Below are 21,193 nucleotides of genomic sequence, written 5' to 3'. Positions count from 1 at the left end.
ACTTGACATGAAGATCCAAGTTCAGATTGCATTCCTGTTAATCCTTTAGACTGCAGTAGCCTCTTCAAAAGATTTCTAAACAAGTGGACCTTCTAAAGATTTTTTAAAAAGAGATTTCAACTAAATTGAATTCCATAAATCCAATTTTATCACTTCTTTAAAAAACATTCAAAGACTGAGAATCCAAACGTTATAGCATTAAGAGTGTCCAGGAATGGGACTGGGGCTATGGCTCATTCCTTAGGACCGCTTGCTGTGAAAGCAAGAGGACCAGAGCACAGCCCTCGTCACTTCAAACTATTTTTCTCCCTTTAAAAAAGTTTATCTGAGTGGTTTAAGAAGGTCAAACATGAGATAACTAATTTATTTTGATGATTGTTTAAGAAGACAAAACAAGAGTATATTTGCTAGTTGTTAAAATCAAAATTCTAAATTGTATCTATAGCTTTTAATACTTCAAAGCCAAGCATGGCCATGTATGCTGGGAAGCTCAACACAAGTGTGTAGGAAAGGGGGTCAGGCAGAAGAGTGGCAGGCAGATCCCTGGGGCCTGTGGGAAAGGCAATAGAGCCACACAGTGAGAGACACTGCCTCAAAATGGGGAAGGTGGAAGAGGAAGGCATCCAACGTCTTCCTGGCATCCACACGCTGTGCACCTGCACACAAGTCTGTCTATGTCTCTCACACTACATCACACATGCATACATGCATGCATGCACACACTTCAGAAACCTGTTTTCTAAGAGTAATACGATCTGCATGGTTAGCTGCTGCCATGTTAGCACTGAACGTTCAGGGAAGGCGCTAATAGAATTTAAGTGAGTGATGTTTTGGAACACAGAGGGACTGATGAAAGAGCTTAAACTGCATTATGACCAAGGATAATTTTACACACCCTCATAAAAATTTAAGGAAAGGGCTAGCAGACCCTTCCCTTAAACTGAAATTCTAGCTTGAACACCAAATCATTTTTAACCTGCTATGATACCAGAGATCTTGAGAAATGGAACTCTTACACATTTTTTAAAGATGCAGTGAAACTCTTGCCTGACAGGTAATGTTAGGAAGTCTCCCAAAGGCCCTAAGGATGTAAGGGCTGAGTTAGCCCTGTGAGCACAAAGGACGCTATCTCCTGACAATATATCAAGAATGTGCTGAGAGTAAAGTTTGTTTTAGAAAAGTTTTACCCATCATAGAAATAAAAATAAAACAGAAAATAAAATTAGGTAAATCCCACTAGAACTGCCAAAAGCAGACTCCCTAGTCCACCAGCCAGAGCCACGGACGCTTCTATTATAAATGAGAAAAGCAATGTTTACATACATTCTATCATTTAAAAGGACTTTTCTGGAGAGCTCATGGGCAGCACCCTGCGAGCAAACTTGAGCCTCGGGACCACAGGTAAGACCAACTTTTCTGCTGCAAGAGACCTGCCTGGTGAACTCGGGACACACAGAGGCAGAATTCCTCTAGGACCGGGCACTTCCTGTGTTTACCGGGAGTCCCACACCCGCGGATCCCGGCCCGCAGCAGCTCTCTGCTCCCAGACCCCGTGGGAGAGAGACCTCACCGCCTGGTCAGGTGGGCTGCAGAGCGGAAGAGACCACCAACATTGCCCACCCCTGCCCACATCCCTGGCCCAAGAGGAAACTGTATAAGGCCTCTGGGTTCCCGTGGGGGAGGGCCCAGGAGCGGCAGGACCCCTGCGCCTGAGACATGCCGGAACCTGAAGGAACAGACCGAATAAACAGTTCTCTGCACCCAAATCCCGTGGGAGGGAGAGCTAAACCTTCAGAGAGGCAGACACGCCTGGGAAACCAGAAGAGACTGCACTCTGCACACATCTCGGATGCCAGAGGAAAACACCAAATGCCATCTGGAACCCTGGTGCACTGAAGCTCCCAGAAACGGCGGCGCAGATCTTCCTGGTTGCTGCCGCCGCAGAGAGCTCGAGGGAAGCACCCCTCGAGCAAACTTGAGCCTCGGGACCACAGGTAAGACCAACTTTTATGCTGCAAGTGACCTGCCTGGTGAACTCAAGACACAGGCCCACAGGAACAGCTGAAGACCTGTAGAGAGGAAAAACTACACGCCCGAAAGCAGAACACTCTGTCCCCGTAACTGGCTGAAACAAAACAGGAAAACAGGTCTACAGCACTCCTGACACACAGGCTTATAGGACAGTCTAGCACTGTCAGAAATAGCAGAACAAAGTAACACTAGAGATAATCTGATGGCGAGAGGCAAGCGCAGGAACCCAAGCAAGAGAAACCAAGACTACATGGCGCCATCGGAGCCCAATTCTCCCATCAAAACAAACATGGAATATCCAAACACACCAGAAAAGCAAGATCTAGTTTCAAAATCATATTTGATCATGATGCTGGAGGACTTCAAGAAAGACGTGAAGAACTCCCTTAGAGAACAAGTAGAAGCCTACAGAGACGAATCGCAAAAATCCCTGAAAGAATTCCAGGAAATCATAAATAAACAAGTAGAAGCCCATAGAGAGGAGTCATAAAAATCCCTGAAAGAATTCCAGGAAATCATAAATAAAAAAGTAGAAGCCCATAGAGAGGAGTCACAAAAATCCCTGAAAGAATTCCAGGAAACCGCAATCAAACAGTTGAAGGAATTAAAAATGGAAATAGAAGCAATCAAGAAAGAACACATGGAAACAACCCTGGATATAGAAAACCAAAAGAAGAGACAAGGAGCCGTAGATACGAGCTTCACCAACAGAATACAAGAGATGGAAGAGAGAATCTCAGGAGCAGAAGATTCCATAGAAATCATTGACTCAACTGTCAAAGATAATGTAAAGCGGAAAAAGCTACTGGTCCAAAACATACAGGAAATCCAGGACTCAATGAGAAGATCAAACCTAAGGATAATAGGTATAGAAGAGAGTGAAGACTCCCAGCTCAAAGGACCAGTAAATATCTTCAACAAAATCATAGAAGAAAACTTCCCTAACCTAAAAAAAGAGATACCCATAGGCATACAAGAAGCCTACAGAACTCCAAATAGATTGGACCAGAAAAGAAACACCTCCCGTCACATAATAGTCAAAACACCAAATGCACAAAATAAAGAAAGAATATTAAAAGCAGTAAGGGAAAAAGGTCAAGTAACATATAAAGGCAGACCTATCAAAATCACACCAGACTTTTCACCAGAAACTATAAAGGCCAGAAGATCTTGGACTGATGTCATACAGACCCTAAGAGAACACAAATGCCAGCCCAGGTTACTGTATCCTGCAAAACTCTCAATTAACATAGATGGAGAAACCAACATATTCCATGACAAAACCAAATTTACACAATATCTTTCTACAAATCCAGCACTACAAAGGATGATAAATGGTAAAGCCCAACATAAGGAGGCAAGCTATACCCTAGAAGAAGCAAGAAACGAATCGTCTTGGCAACAAAACAAAGAGAAGAAAAGCACACAAACATAACCTCACATCCAAATATGAATATAACAGGAAGCAATAATCACTATTCCTTAATATCTCTCAACATCAATGGCCTCAACTCCCCAATAAGAAGACATAGATTAACAAACTGGATACGCAATGAGGACCCTGCATTCTGCTGCCTGTTACAGGAAACACACCTCAGAGACAAAGACAGACACTACCTCAGAGTAAAAGGCTGGAAAACAACTTTCCAAGCAAATGGTCAGAAGAAGCAAGCTGGAGTAGCCATTCTAATATCAAATAAAATCAATTTTCAACTAAAAGTCATCAAAAAAGATAAGGAAGGACACTTCATATTCATCAAAGGAAAAATCCACCAAGATGAACTCTCAATCCTAAATATCTATGCCCCAAATACAAGGGCACCTACATACGTCAAAGAAACCTTACTAAAGCTCAAAACACACATTGCACCTCACACAATAATAGTAGGAGATTTCAACACCCAACTCTCATCAATGGACAGATCATGGAAACAGAAATTAAACAGAGACGTAGACAGATTAAGAGAAGTCATGAGCCAAATGGACTTAATGGATATTTATAGACCATTCTATCCAAAAGCAAAAGGATATACCTTCTTCTCAGCTCCTCATGGTATTTTCTCCAAAATTGACCATATAATTGGTCAAAAAACGGGCCTCAACAGGTACAAAAAGATAGAAATAATCCCATGCGTGCTATCAGACCACCACGGCCTAAAACTCGTCTTCAATAACAATAAGGGAAGAATGCCCACATATACGTGGAAATTGAACAATGCTCTAGTCAATGATAACCTGGTCAAGGAAGAAATAAAGAAAGAAATTAAAGACTTTGTAGAATTTAATGAAAATGCACAATGAAAGCTGTGCTAAGAGGAAAACTCATAGCTCTGAGTGCCTGCAGAAAGAAACAGGAAAGAGCATATGTCAGCAGCTTGACAGCACACCTAAAAGCTCTAGAACAAAAAGAAGCAAATACACCCAGGAGGAGTAGAAGGCAGGAAATAATCAAACTCAGAGCTGAAATCAACCAAGTAGAAACAAAAAGGACCATAGAAAGAATCAACAGAAGCAAAAGTTGGTTCTTTGAGAAAATCAACAAGATAGATAAACCCTTAGCCAGACTAACGAGAGGACACAGAGAGTGTGTCCAAATTATCAAAATCAGAAATGAAAAGGGAGACATAACTACAGATTCAGAGGAAATTCAAAAAATCATCAGATCTTACTATAAACGCCTATATTCAACAAAACTTGAAAATCTGCAGGAAATGGACAATTTCCTAGACAGATACCAGGTACCGAAGTTAAATCAGGAACAGATAAATGAGTTAAACAACCCCATAACTCCTAAGGAAATAGAAGCAGTCATTAAAGGTCTCCCAACCAAAAAGAGCCCAGGTCCAGACGGGTTTAGTGCAGAATTCTATCAGACCTTCATAGAAGACCTCATACCAATAGTATCCACACTATTCCACAAAATTGAAACAGATGGATCACTCCCGAATTCCTTCTATGAAGCCACAATTACTCTTCTACCTAAACCACACAAAGACACAACAAAGAAAGAGAGCTTCAGACCAATTTCCCTTATGAATATCGACGCAAAAATACTCAATAAAATTCTGGCAAACCGAATTCAAGAGCACATCAAAACAATCATCCACCATGATCAAGTAGGCTTCATCCCAGGCATGCAGGGATGCTTTAATATACAGAATACCATCAACGTGATCCATTATATAAACAAACTGAAAGAACAAAACCACATGATCATTTCATTAGATGCTGAGAAAGCATTTGACAAAATTCAACACCCCTTCATGATAAAAGTCCTGGAAAGAATAGGAATTCAAGGCCCATACCTAAACATAGTAAAAGCCATATACAGCAAACCAGTTGCTAACATTAAACTAAATGGAGAGAAACTTGAAGCAATCCCACTAAAATCAGGGACTAGACAAGGCTGCCCACACTCTCCCTACTTATTCAATATAGTTCTTGAAGTTCTAGCCAGAGCAATCAGACAACAAAAGGAGGTCGAGGGGATACAGATGGGAAAAGAAGAAGTCAAAATATCACTATTTGCAGATGATATGATAGTATATTTAAGTGATCCCAAAAGTTCCACCAGAGAACTACTAAAGCTGATAAACAACTTCAACAAAGTGGCTGGGTATAAAATTAACTCAAATAAATCAGTAGCCTTCCTCTACACAAAAGAGAAACAAGCCGAGAAAGAAATTAGGGAAACGACACCCTTCATAATAGACCCAAATAATATAAAGTACCTCGGTGTGACTTTAACCAAGCAAGTAAAAGATCTGTACAATAAGAACTTCAAGACTCTGAAGAAAGAAATTGAAGAAGACCTCAGAAGATGGAAAGATCTCCCATGCTCATGGATTGGCAGGATTAATATAGTAAAAATGGCCATTTTACCAAAAGCGATCTACAGATTCAATGCAATCCCCATCAAAATACCAATCCAATTCTTCAAAGAGTTAGACAGAACAATTTGCAAATTCATCTGGAATAACAAAAAACCCAGGATAGCTAAAACTATCCTCAACAATCAAAGGACTTCAGGGGGAATCACTATCCCTGAACTCAAGCAGTATTACAGAGCAATAGAGATAAAAACTGCATGGTATTGGTACAGAGACAGACAGATAGACCAATGGAATAGAATTGAAGACCCAGAAATGAACCCACACACCTATGGTCACTTGATTTTTGACAAAGGAGCCAAAACCATCAAACGGAAAAAAGATAGCATTTTCAGCAAACGGTGCTGGTTCAACTGGAGGTCAACATGTAGAAGAATGCAGATCGATCCATGCTTATCACCCTGTACAAAGCTTAAGTCAAAGTGGATCAAGGATCTCCACATCAAACCAGATACACTCAAACTAACAGAAGAAAAACTAGGGCAGCATCTGGAACACATGGGCACTGGAAAATTTTTCCTGAACAAAACACCAATGGCTTATGCTCTAAGATCAAGAATCGACAAATGGGATCTCATAAAACTGCAAAGCTTCTGTAAGGCAAAGGACACTGTGGTTAGGACAAAACGGCAACCAACAGATTGGGTAAAGATCTTTACCAATCCTACAACAGATAGTGGCCTTATATCCAAAATATACAAAGAACTCAAGAAGTTAGACCGCAGGGAGACAAATAACCCTATTAAAAAATGGGGTTCAGAGCTAAACAAAGAATTCACAGCTGAGGAATGCCGAATGGCTGAGAAACACCTAAAGAAATGTTCAACATCTTTAGTCATAAGGGAAATTCAAATCAAAACAACCCTGAGATTTCACCTCACACCAGTGCGATTGGCTAAGATCAAAAACTCAGGTGACAGCAGATGCTGGCGAGGATGCGGAGAAAGAGGAACACTCCTCCATTGTTGGTGGGGTTGCAGACTGGTACAACCATTCTGGAAATCAGTCTGGAGGTTCCTCAGAAAATTGGACATTGAACTGCCTGAGGATCCAGCTATACCTCTCTTGGGCATATACCCAAAAGATGCCCCAACATATAAAAAAGACACGTGCTCCACTATGTTCATCGAAGCCTTATTTATAATAGCCAGAAGCTGGAAAGAACCCAGATGCCCTTCAACAGAGGAATGGATACAGAAAATGTGGTACATCTACACAATGGAATATTACTCAGCTATCAAAAACAATGACTTTATGAAATTCGTGGGCAAATGGTTGGAACTGGAAAATATCATCCTGAGTGAGCTAACCCAATCACAGAAAGACATACATGGTATGCACTCATTGATAAGTGGCTATTAGCCCAAATGCTTGAATTACCCTAGATGCCTAGAACAAATGAAACTCAAGATGGATGATCAAAATGTGAATGCTTCACTCCTTCTTTAAAAGGGGAACAAGAATACCCTTGGCAGGGAAGAGAGAGGCAAAGATTAAAACAGAGACTGAAGGAACACCCATTCAGAGCCTGCCCCACATGTGGCCCATACATATACAGCCACCCAATTAGACAAGATGGATGAAGCAAAGAAGTGCAGACCGACAGGAGCCGGATGTAGATCGCTCCTGAGAGACACAGCCAGAATACAGCAAACACAGAGGCGAATGCCAGCAGCAAACCACTGAACTGAGAATAGGACCCCCGTTGAAGGAATCAGAGAAAGAACTGGAAGAGCTTGAAGGAGCCTGAGACCCCATATGTACAACAATGCCAAGCAACCAGAGCTTCCAGGGACTAAGCCACTACCTAAAGACTATACATGGACTGACCCTGGGCTCCAACCGCATAGGTAGCAATGAATATCCTAGTAAGAGCACCAGTGGAAGGGGAAGCCCTTGGTCCTGCTAAGACTGAACCCCCAGTGAACTAGACTGCTGGGGGGAGGGCGGCAATGGGGGGAGGGTGGGGAGGGGAGCACCCATAAGGAAGGGGAGGGGGGAGGGGGATGTTTGCCCGGAAACCGGGAAAGGGAATAACACTCGAAATGTATATAAGAAATACTCAAGTTAATTTAAAAAAAAAAAAAAAGGACTTTTCTGAGTTGAATGTACTCAATAATAAAAGATATCCTTCCTGTAACACGGGAACCACACACAAAAACTTGGTCATTAAAAAGCACTGAAATCTATGTAGAAACGATTGTCTACCTGGGATGCTATACTGCGTTTTTAAAGACCTGATATGTTCTAACTCATCCCACATGATGGTGAAGGAGGAGACCAGGAGGCACACATCCTAATGTAGGTGGGAGGCCTGCCCTCCAGTCAAATCATTTTGAGCCTCTTCTTGCAGTGAGCAATGGCGTTAGGAACTCCAACTTTAAACTGAGCTAAGTCTGAAACTTACTGGAGCACATCTGATATTCAAGCTTGAAGGTCTCATCACACATTCCTATGCAAATTAGTTATGACTTTAAACAATGTCATCCTTTTGAAAAGTATTCTAAGGAGAAATTTACAAGTGTTATGGTTCTGAAAATATTCATTCAGTCTTGTAAAAAGTCTAGAAAGTAGGAATTGATGCCAGATGACAAGGTAACAGTTAACCGCCATTACTAAAGAGAGGACAGTTCAGACAAACAATGAAATGTTCTAAGAGAAAAATTAGAATTAACTAAAATAAAAGACTATTAAGTTATGCTTATAATTACTATGAATAAGATGTTAGGAGGTTTCTGGATAGACCAATGGGCCTAACCTTTAAACAAGAATGTTCACACATACTCCACATCAAACCAGATACACTCCACCTAATAGAAGAAAAGTGGGGAAGCATCTCGAACACATGGGCACTGGAGGAAACTTCCTGAACCAAACACCAATGGCTTATGCTCTAAGATCAAGAATCGACAAATAGGATCTCATAAAACTGCAAAGCTTCTGTAAGGCAAAGGACACTATGGTTAGGACAAAACGGCAACCAACAGATTGGGAAAAGATCTTTACCAATCCTACATCTGATAGAGGGCTTATATCCAAAATATACAAAGAACTCACAAAGTTAGACCGCAGGGAGACAAATAACCCTATTAAAAATGGGGTTCAGAGCTAAACAAAGAATTCACAGCTGAGGAATACTGAATGGCTGAGAAGTACCTAAAGAAATGTTCAACATCTTTAGTCATAAGGGAAATGCAAATCAAAACAACCCTGAGATTCCACCTCACACCAGTCAGAATGGCTAAGATCAAAAATTCAGGTAACAACAGATATGAGGATGTGGAGAAAGAGGAACACTCCTCCATTGTTGGTGGGATTGCACCCATTGTACAACCATTCTGGAAATCAGTCTGGAGGTTCCTCAGAAAATTGGACATTGAACTACCTGAGGACCCAGCTATACCTCTCTTGGGCATATACCCAAAAGATACCCCAACATATAACAAAGACACATGCTCCACTATATTCATAGCAGCCTAACTTATAATAGCCAGAAGCTGGAAAGAACCCAGATGCCCTTCAACAGAGGAATGGATACAGAAAATGTGGTACATCTACACAATGGAATATTACTCAGCTATCAAAAACAATGACTTCATGAAATTCATAGGCAAATGGATGGAACTGGAAAATATTCTGAGTGAGGTAACCCAATCACAGAAAAACACACATGGTATGCACTCATTGATAAGTGGATATTAGCCCAAATGCTTGAATTACCCTAGATGCACAGAACACATGAAACTCAAGAAGGATGACCAAAATACGAATGCTTCACTCCTTCTTTAAAAGGGGAACAAGAATACCCTTAGGAGGGGATAGGGAGGCAAAGTTTAGAACAGAGGCTGAAGGAATGCCCATTCAGAGCCTGCCCCACATGTGGCCCATACATATACAGCCACCCAATTAGACAAGATGGATGAAGCAAAGAAGTGCAGGCCGACAGGAGCCGGATGTAGATCTCTCCTGAGAGACACAGCCAGAATACAGCAAATACAGAGGCGAATGCCAGCAGCAAACCACTGAACTGAGAATAGGACCCCCGTTGAAGGAATCAGAGAAAGAACTGGAAGAGCTTGAAGGGGCTCGAGACCCCATATGTACAACAATGCCAAGCAACCAGAGCTTCCAGGGACTGAGCCACTACCTAAAGACTATACATGGACTGACCCTGGACTCCGACCGCATAGGTAGCAATGAATATCCTAGTAAGAGCACCAGTGGAAGGGGAAGCCCTTGGTCCTGCCAAGGCTGGACCCCCAGTGAACAGGATTCTTGGGGAGAAGGCGGTAATGGGGGGAGGGTGGGGAGGGGAACACCCATATAGAAGGGGAAGGGGAGAGGTTAGGGGGATGTTGGCCTGGAAACCGGGACAGGGAATAACAGTTGAAATGTAAATAAGAAATACCCAATTTAATAAAGATGGAAAAATGTAAATAAGAAATACCCAATTTAATAAAGATAAAAAAAGAATGTTCACACATTTAAAACATTGTAATGGAAAGCACAAAAAATAAAAATTGAAACAGTTTGATCCTAAAAATAAATTATAATTATTGGCAGTGGTGATACACTGTACACATACAGATGACTTAATTATCCTTGTTTTCAAAAGCCAGCATATTTTCCCGAGCACATGGTATCTTATGTATACTAGCAAAGCTAAGAAGACAAGCATCCCTTATCCTACAGTCACTGCACGTTAGTTATGCTGTCCTGGTAATGTTCTAAATCTAGGCCCACTGAGCACAAGGCTGTCCCATAGAACCTGTTGCCGTGGAAATGGTCTATATATGCATCCTTGAGTGCCAGGCACTTAAACTGGGGAGAGCTATAACTGAGGGATTGAGATTTTAATTTTATTTTAAAATAGCCACATATGACTAGTGTCTATCACATTAACACATATAGCTTAGAGGGTCAAAATGCAAGGCTAAATCTGTTCAATTAGGTTTCAGTCTTATTTGCTTATCCATTTCCATAAACGTTCTATTCATAAATGTTTATAAAATACCATGCTGAAATGCTTTGTCCTGCGGTGGTGGGGGTCACTTAATAAAAACGTGCCCGTGAATATTTAATATCACACCCAGATAGCCCCAAGTGAGCAGCATGCCCTGCAGAGATTGGCATTTGTGTCTGTGGTATGCCAACACCGCACACCAGCTAATGAGCGGCTTGGTGGCCTGTATCAGTCTGTCTAACGTTTACTTTAGAATGACTAAAATTCAAACCACAAAATGTCCACTCCCGAAAAGTTTTTCCCACTATCGATCATAACACAAGAATATCAATTATTACGTAGCTCTCCTCTGGTGCCACCAATTGTCAAAGCGCTTTACCTGACAGATGTGTTTGCTCTTCCATTGGCACAGCACACACTGACTGTTCTGCATCAGTTCCTGAAGGACAACAGAGAGAGAGAGTGCAGTTGGCTACACACGCTGTCACTGTCAGTTAAAGTGCTTCTGATTTGCAAGAAAAAGAAAGACGGCAATCGACCAGCCACACAAAGACCCAAGTGTGTGGAAGTGCTCTCTAGACAAAAGCACAGCCATCATCGCCACAAGAGCTGGTCCTTTATAAAAATTACATCTGTCGAAAGATGTTTTAAAACAAATTTGTTTGTTCCCATTTTCGAAAGCTTTTGAAAGATACCTCCAACTCTTTCAGTGAATCTCGAAGTTTTTCTGGGCGTCTATTTTTGAGTGTCCAAGGATAATCTCGTGCTGGCAAATAAAACATATACAACAGTTAGTTAAAGATGATTTAAATAAGGAACCTCTGCTCAGCAGTGTGGCTTGGAGGATTAAAACAAGACACCCTGTAATTGAGAGGAAGTAGACTTCAGCTCTATCACTAAATGACAGTCTTCAAAAGGCTTGGTTACAGAAACAGGATTTTTACCACAAACTAATCTCCCTGATTATAATTCTGTGATGACAACCATCAGGACTCAGAGACCCTTCAGACGCTTCCGTAGGCCAAGGGTCTAGCATTATACAGCAGCAAATGGCCTCATCTTTATAGTTTAAGTAGTTTTTTTGGGTGTTTTTTTTTTTTGTGTTGTGTGTGAAAACAGTCAAGTTCAACCCAAAAGAAATTCCAGCTCATGCAAGTGGCCAACTCCGACCTGAAACCTCTGATGGAGAAGTTAAATGTGGTGAGGGAGGAAGCAGAACATAAAGCAATAGACAGGAAATTACCTTAAATATGACCAAAGCACTAAAGACTTCAATTCTTAAAAGGGGAATGCAACTTTAAGAAATAGGTATTATGTCAGGCAGTAGTGGTGCACGCCTTTAATCCTGGCACTTGGGAGGCAGAGGCAGGTGGATCTCTATGAGTTTGAGGCCAACCTGGTCTACAGAACAAGTTCCAGGACAGCCAGGGCTACACAGATTAACACTGTCTCAAAATATCAATAACAAACAAACAAAAAATAGAGATGCTCTTTGAAATAATTCTCTCAACCATAAACACCAGCTCAGCTACAAACCTTTAATCTACAAGAGTGTCCTGCCTGAAAGACAGGCTGGTGCACGAGGGAGAAACGACGCTGGGGGACTGGCCAGCCAGTGGTCTGACCTGGTCCACTCCATGAGATGGAACTCACTGCTGCCGAGGATTAGATGACCAAGAACCTTAGACCAGACACCTCAAGGAATGAGGAGACAGCTAAATACTCTGTTCTTACAAAAGGGAAGAAGCAAAGCTCTCCTAATGACATTCTGCTAAACTTAGAAATCAGTGCCTTGTTCAGCCATCATCAAAGAAGCTTCCTCCTCCAGCAGACAGGAACAGATACAGACACCCACAGCCAGACATTATGCAGACAGTGAGAGACTCTGAAACACTTAGCCTTAAATGGGGGTGTCTCCATCAAATCCCTCCTCAGGGCCCAGGAACCCAGCGGAAGAGGAGGTGAAGAAGTCTAAGAGCCATAGGGGATGCAGGACAACAAGAAAACAAGGCCCTCTAAGTCGTCACAGTCAAAGGTCACATGAACGCAGAGACTAAGGTGGCAAGCATGCACAGGGCCTGCCCAGGTCTGTACTGGGTCCTCTGAGCATATTTCATGGTTTCTAATTTAGTGTGTTTATGGCATTCCTGGGTGTGTGATTAAGTGAGTCTCTGATTCTTGTGACTTCTCTTGGGTTCTTTTGCTTCTGTTTGGTTTGGTTTGTCCAATTCCAATGTGCTAGCTTTTGTTTTACCTTATTATATATTACCTTATTGTGTTTTCTTTTATTATTATCCCTTAGAAGCCTGCTTGCTTTCTAATAAAAGACAGAGGGGAATGGATCCATATGGGAGGAGTGGTGGGTGCAGCCAGGAGGAGCAAGAAGAGAAGCAGCAGTAATCAGGATACATCATGTGGAAAAAAATCCACTTTCAATAAAATGAAAAATAAGATAATTCTAAAATCTATGCCAGAATTCATTAACAATATGCCTTTAATTTGTTTTAGATAATTTCAATTGAAACGTTATTTAGGAAAGGTACAAAGTGAACCTAAAACTAAATATATTTTAAAAATTAACAAAATTGGGGCAGGGGTCTAAATCAGCGATAAGGCACTTGCCTAGTGTGTGCAGCCCTGGGCCCCATCTCCAGCATCCTCCACATACACATGAGTACATGGTACACAGATAATACTAATAGCATAGCAAACTCATTGAAAATACGAATTAATCTTTATAGTCTCATATCTAATAATTCTAAGGAGAACTGTACATATAAACGCACATGTCATGTGTGCACATACAAATAATATATAGCATATATAGACATTTAAATTTAAAAGTAGAAATTGCTATGTATCTTATTTCAGCAAATTAATTTGGCTCTATAAACATAATTCTGATGTGAAGAACATATGTATAAATTTTAAGATATGTGTTGCAGATACTAATGCAGTATTCTAAAAACTAAATGTCAGTTTAATCACTTAAAATAAGGAAAGAGGGAGGGCTTTTCAGATCTAGCCATATTCCAAATAAAACTTTAAATTACATTAGCTTTAAGTCATTAAACCCACATCGTGATATAGTCATACATACAACATACTTGTACCTTTGGTACTGACAACTACTAAACAAAATGCTGATATAACAAACCTCACTTTATTACAAATAAGCACAACAGGATTGGCCAGTTGGCCCAGAAGGTACAAGTGCCCACTGCAAAGACTGACAACCTGAGTTCAATTCTTGGGACCAACATGGTGGAAGGAGAAAATCAATTCTCCTCTGATTTTCACACACATGCTACAGAATACATAAGAACACATAGTCATGCACATACATATATACACACATATAATAATAACAATATAAAATGTGAAAAATTAGTAAAATATGTTAACACTTTAGGCAAAATATGAATAATTATAACCAGAATTTGGGCATGATTTATAATCATTTTGTCACACAAAAATGAGGTGACAGATATATAAATTTTACTACAGAACTTGCGTGATTGATTAATCAAGTCATGACGTTGCATAACTTGAACATTTATATTTTTATTAGCCAACTAAATATTTGAGATAAAAATAATTTATTTAAAAATATTAAATGCAAATACATTTAATTTTAAGTTTGTGTTTACACAAGCATACATCTTACCAAAATTTTACATAGTAAATATTTTAATGATTTAAGTTAGAAAAGCCTAACATACAATTATTATGATTGAGTTTGATATAGAAACAATAAAAATTAGTAATTATAAGAAATGTGGACAAAGTAGCATTTACAATTTGTGCAGAAAACAGTTCAGTGGCAGCATAATACTCTCTATTTTTCCAATAATTTAAATATATACATAAGGTAACTTACATTCTGCCAGCCTTTGTTTTTCTTCTAAGTTACCATGCTCTGCTGCTGATACTGTAGGAAAGGAAAGATGAAAAGAGGTGGGATTTGTTTTTATTAAAGTATCTTGTATTTTTAATGGGTGCACAGACAATAGGTTGTTGCAGGCATGAGATTAATACAGGATGCTAAGCTTTAAAAAGACAGTTGAGAGGGATGTCACAATGTCTGCTTGCATGTCAGACAGCCATCTCCTTACTGTGCAGGGAGAGGCTTATGCTGCAGCACAACAGGTGGGCCAACATCCTGAGCTTCCAATCTCATCAGACAGGAAAGGGAGCTGCAACCGAGCCCAGAAGAGAGGCTGACGCATCTGTCATCGGAGCTCTGAAGTCAGCCTATTAACCGCCATGCTAAGCACACAGGGCGCCCACACAGCCTCCACTCCAACCAAGAACAGCACAGGAAGTAACTCTAGCTAGGCAGACCTTTTGGCCCATCATAAAACTTCTGGGATTAACAGGATTAATCAGATAAAGAAAATTGATCATTCACTCAGAAATGTCTATTTCAGATATCAGGTGAGGATCCGGGAGGCCAGCATCACGGGGACCAATGCATTAACAATGCCCTCTGCTGGGGCACCAATAAATAATGTGAATAGACTGTCCTGTTATCAGCCTGATCAGCAACAAAATGAAAATTCCACGTCCTTCTATAGCACTTTCTCAGTAGTGCTTTATTTTTGATTGATCAGATATCAACCTTAGCATTTTTCTCTTTAAAAAACCTGAAACGACTGCTCTTAAAAGTTTGGAATTTATCTAAAGCTTGCAAACACAGAGTTGTTAATGTTGTACTCTATTTCTTGGAATATCTCATTTATAAAGCCAGTTAAGTAGAATAGGTAAGTACTTTACCTGGTAGATCTTTCTTGTCATAGTACTGGTAGACGCCGATGTCTCTATCTATAGAGAAAAAGAAAGAACATTAAATTATGGTAAAAGTTCTGGAGAGTATGAAGCCAAATCATACTATATCAGAGGGGATTCTGGGGAAAGGAGCAGAAACAGCCTCCTTATGTTACTAGAAATAAAATAGCTCAAAAGCATCTGGACATGGGTTCATCTATTCTAGGGATATGCAGAAACTGGAAAGTTTATCGATCTAATGAGAAAATCAGAATGGCATAAGGAACCACACAGAACTAGAATGGCATGGGGAAGATTAGTAAAGAACTGAAATCAAGGAAGACCAAGTTTTCTCTTTCACACTTCCTCTGATATTTTTCACAGGGCGCTACCAAAAGGAACTGCCACTAAGCAATGCCAAATGAAGTCAGTGGATGGGAGAAAATGCCCTAGCTGTTGGATTCCGAGCTGCGGCTTGCTTTTTCTCCAGTTTAGCTCAGAAGTCTAGTTCCTATCCTATAGCATTTGGGAGGAAATCTGTAAGGAGAAAGGGGGGATTACCGAGAGCTGTGGATAAATTATTATCCGAAACTTGTTTAGAGTCAAAAGGCTTCCAAAACCTATTCAAATTCAGACGCTCTGCTGGGCTAGGTAAGAGACAAGTGAGACACGCAGATGTTGAGATTGGTTTAACCAAGGGATTCTGTTCTTGCAATTTAAACAAGAGAGCAGAATAATTTTCCCATGTCTATGAATAATAAGATATCTCCTTTATTGAAGTAACACTTGTTTTCTCCCATGCAAAAGTAGTTCTCAGTCACTAACATAAGGAGACCACAACTGTCTCTCATGAAGTGCAGCAGCACAGGCTGCCCCCTAGTGACCGTGCCTCCAAACTTCATCAAACTGAAAGGCAAATCCAAGGGAAAACACTTAGTAAACCGGCTCTAATTAAGTCTACAAACAGGTAACAGTCATGTGTACCTGATATGCTCAATGCTTAATACTCACATACTAAAGATGCATTTTCATTGATCGTGAAATTAAGACACGATTTTAAAGAATGCAACTGGATGTCAGTTAGATGGAAAACATCTAACAAAGATTGACTAGGAGACGGTGGCCCCTCGAGTACTTACAACACTTGTTAGGCTCAGTAGTGATTTCATGAGTATGCTCACTTTTTGATAGTTTGCAGCATATTTCCAATCTGTACACTTTTCAGTACATATGTTACACTTCAATTTTAAGTTTCTTGTTATTTAAAGCTATGAGTTAAGAACTGCAGACGTTATATATGCAAGCAATATTTCCTATTAGGACACCACAGCTTATAATTATAACATCATTTCCTACATCAATATATTTACAACTCTAACATAGAACCAGGAAGATCCTCAGGGACTCTGAATTCCATGCACAAATCTGGCCTTACTGTACCTGGCTAAGTGGGACTGAACGTAAGCAGGACAGGGGATCCACATGGGAGGACCTGTCCAAGAAGGACCAGGGCTGGGAGAGGAAGATGTGGATGCAGTACGCAGAGGATGCAGTCTGTCAGAGCCTCTGCAGGCACAGAGAGCACACACTGGGGAAGAGCAGCCTGGCGTGCAGATGAGCGAGACAAGGAGCTCATCTGCCTGTGCTAGGGTCACATGGAGGGAGGTGTCCACATACGGAGAGTAAACACAAGTGGAAGAATAATACCGAAGAGGGATTTACTGGTTAACTGCAGTCGTGGAAGCAATGAGATTCCTTCTGTCCCGAGAAGCATCTGCACATGAAAAGGCAGAAAGTTTTTTTCTGAGATAGTTTTTCACTTTTAATGTTAAAGTTTGTTTCTTGTGATACACGTTCAATTTTCAAAAGATTGATTTGCCATTTCTTAGCGTCTGTATTTGGTTTCTGCTTCATGAATTCAGCCCTTTCCTTAGATTTGTGTATTTTCTTTCCCTTTTCTACTTCATCTTTGTTTCTTCAGAAATCCTTTCGCCTGTCTTCTTTTTATTACTTGTCTTCTTTCCTGCAGAAACATTCAGGTGTCTGATGATTCCCCGGCTCTCTGACATGATGCTCAGGACATCCACTGATGCCTTCCAGACAGGTTTCACTGAGTACGCTCCACTGAGCAGCCAGGGCCACAGTGATTCGCCCTAGACCACTAGAACATCAGTGTAGATGTTTTCTTTCGGGTCATGCAGTTACCCCGGGAAAGGATCCTGTTTCCAAGCTCCCTCTTTCTTGGCAAATAGACAGAGGTCAGAAAACATCCTTGGGAGCGCGGTGATGAAGAGGACCTCGCCCACCCGCATGTCAGCTTCAGGTCTTCTGCATGCACTTCAGCAGGTCTTCCCCGTGGCTTTGCTGTCCTAGGGTACGAGCCTCCTTAATTAAGTATTTCCACATCACGGAGGTGTCTCATCACTTTCTGCAGGCGTGCATCCCCTTGGCTGAGAGCCTGGTGCCTGTCCTCATCTCTGTACTACATGCTCCTCAAGTTTCCTTCCAAAGTTTTCATCTACAATGGCTGTCACTGGAGTTCTCTTCTCCAGGCAAATGATACTCAGATTTTTAGCTCTGCTAATTCCTTCAGGCTTCTATTTTCCAAAAGGTGTCGGATTGCAGGTGTCCTTGTCCTAATGTCGGGTCCTGTGCATTTATGCATCTTTATTTTATTTCAGTTAATCTTATTTTAAAAGAGTTTTGGGAAGAAGCAAATATGTATCAAATTTTAAACTAGAAATTCCATCTCTACATACCTTAAGGAAAAACTGAAACATGATATTCATGTTATCGAGCATTCAATATTAAAAAATAGTACTTTATAAGATATAAAAGTAATGCAAATAAAAATATATTTCTAAAAATAAAAATTAATCTGGATAACTAAAGTAGAAGGCTAGTTGTTTTCTAATAAAATATATCTTAACCTATAATATTAATAAACATTGTTAGAGGAAAATTATATTATTTCCACTCAAGAAATACATACAAAACACAAAGAACATAAATACACATCTCAGGAATATGTTTGGAATGTTTTTAATATCAGACAGAAATGTCTTCATGAACTAGCCTGCAAAATTTGTCTGACCATATACCAGTTGAATAAGCCCGATTAAAAAATTGAAGGTATGTCTCTTTAGGATGAGTTATTAGGCTAGTAAGATTTATTTCATAACTCAAACCAAAAAGTAAGTTAATATGGATATTTAAGGGAAATTTTCTCATTTACCCAGCTTTTCCCTAAGGGTGAGAAGACTGCAAGTCTACAGGGTAACTCCAGGCCCGGCTCTGGCAGCACTGGTGAGAGTGCACAGACTGAGGCCCACCGACGAGCCCATACAGCAGAGCTCACTTACCCGCAATGTGTAAGGTGCTTTTCAGAGACCACAGGTGCAGTTCAGTCAAGCAGAAAGACATCTGACAGCGGAGGAAATCTCTGTCCTGTTCAAAGTAATTAGGGGAAAGGGGGTGCCAATTAACTATTCTCTATTGTCTATAATCCAAACCCCTTTAAAAATAATATTTGAGATATGGTCCATTAGATTAAACACATCCTCATATATTTGGTTAGCCATACAGAAACAAGCTCTAGAAAAAGAAAAATATACTTCTTTTCCTGAATTTACTATGTCATCACATTGAGAACTGTGATAAGGAGACTATCTATATTTGGGTGTTCAATAACATATGTTTGGTTACAGCTCTGAGCATACTAAGAATTATTTAGTATATGAACATCTTCTAAGTCATAAGTTTTAGGAGAAGTAGGTATGTTATGTGGTTACTGAGTACAAGTGCATACATTTTAATATATGAAGTGAATATTTTATATACCCTAGACCTACACAGACTACAGTGGAACGTGCAAGGTAAACGGCATATAGTGTCTATCATATGAGGTACAGTTACTCATACATAAACTGTATAAAGCTACATTACTATTCATACAGTGTGTTGATCTGTATAACACGATAGACAATCCAAGCACATGTTAAAAATCAGGATAGTTAAAATACACTTCCTGGATTTCTTCCTAGTTTAGTAGCAGGGACAAGTAACATACACTATTGATACCTTTAAAAAAAAAACTATAGGACCTCATCAATTTGGACATTTAGGAGAAAGCTAGTGGGACTCTGGAAAAACTCACATTTTGCAAGTATTAAAATAAATTTATACAACTTTCCAATACTTGCTTAGAAATTCATACTAGACATGTTATATATTAAACTAAGCATATTATAGAAACTGTAAAAGAAATGCTCATTTCAATAAACCTCTGGAAAACAAAACAAGTGTGAAAAATTTAGGACAACTTTTAACAGATGAAAAGACTTTTTTAGCTCCTCTAACATTAGGAGTGGCTAAAATATTTCCCACATTATTCAAATGGGTAATAATACAAAGTAATTTTAGACTTAATAGAAACTTCCCTTACCCTCACTTTACCTTCACAGAACCAGGATATAATTACAACCATCAAGAAACAAGTGTTCTGTTAAAGAGACACAACGTTCCATGGACTACAGAGGAAAAATGAAAAGTGTGGTAACTTAAAAGCGGGACCCAATTCTGCCTAAACAGCAGAGCTATGAGAAACCTCAGAGAAGTTCTAAAATGTCCCATGGGTCTTCAAGAGAAGCACAGAATCTCAATAGTTTCATGATGATGACGATGACAATGACGATGACGATGATCATGATCATGATGGGCGAGGAGGGGGAGGGGAAGAAAAGAGAGGAAGAGGAGGAGGAGATGGTGGTGGTGGTGAGTAACACTAAACCTTGTTCTAAACATGCAAATCTCAACTCATTTTATCCTCCTAGTTCTCTGTGGCAACCCCAGGACTACACTGTGGAACGGAAGTCACACAGCCGTCCACTAGTGAAGGCAAACTTGGAATCCGCTCAGGCTTGCTCCAGAGGCTCTGTGGGCTGCACCAGTGCTCTGCTGGAGCGCACGAGTGCATATGGTAGTTTGATGAAAAGGATTCCATGCCCCAGGAGTCAGTGTTAGATATAGGTGGAAAGGTATAAAATGATAGATCAATTGAAATGAGTAGGAAAGAGAACTAGGAAGGTGGCTCCATTGGTAGGTTAGTGTAGTGAGACAAGCATGAGAACGTAAGTAGGAATCCCCAGCACCGAAAGAAAACAAGAATGCTTGCCCAGGCCTGTACTCCTAGCTTTGGAGTGTGGAGATAGGCAGATTCCAAGAGCTCACTGGCTAGCTGGGCTAGCCAAAGGGTCAACTCCCAGTTCATTTAGAGCCCCTGTCCCAAGTCAGAGGAGAAAGGAAAGGCACTCTTGGGTCCTGTGTGGGCTTATGCATGGGACTACAGAGGCTCACATATCTACACTCTTGCATGCATGCACCATACACAATACACGCAGGAAGGAGGGAGGGATGGGAGGGAAAAGGAGGGAGGCAGGCAAGCAAAGAAGGGGTAAGAAGGACAGCGGGCTACACTAATTTTTGAAATGATCCTAAATTTATTTCCTTCTTGTGTCACAATCAAAGGCAGTTGATGAAGCAG

The 21,193-nt window shown here is 40.5% G+C and overlaps 1 protein-coding gene across 5 annotated transcripts in view; it reads right to left on the bottom strand.

The window, feature by feature from the left end:
• Window positions 1-21,193, bottom strand: part of Wdpcp (WD repeat containing planar cell polarity effector) — a 330,858-nt gene that overhangs the window by 220,561 nt on the left and 89,104 nt on the right. For 4 of the 5 annotated variants that reach the window (XM_087583532.1, XM_087583534.1, NM_001127537.1 and 1 more), the window contains 5 exon segments: window positions 19,014-19,098; window positions 15,661-15,708; window positions 14,765-14,815; window positions 11,580-11,650; window positions 11,264-11,323 (listed from right to left, as the gene is read on the bottom strand). In XM_087583532.1, coding sequence (XP_087439658.1) covers window positions 11,264-11,323; window positions 11,580-11,650; window positions 14,765-14,815; window positions 15,661-15,708; window positions 19,014-19,098 — 315 coding nt within the window. 5 annotated transcript variants of the gene reach the window in all.

Source organism: Rattus norvegicus, chromosome 14 (genome assembly GCF_021556685.1).
Source record: "Rattus norvegicus strain SHRSP/BbbUtx chromosome 14, alternate assembly SHRSP_T2T, whole genome shotgun sequence".
Classification (NCBI taxonomy): Eukaryota; Metazoa; Chordata; class Mammalia; order Rodentia; family Muridae; genus Rattus; species Rattus norvegicus.
Note: the sequence above shows the minus strand (reverse complement) of the source record. Positions and strands in the feature narration are given on the sequence as shown.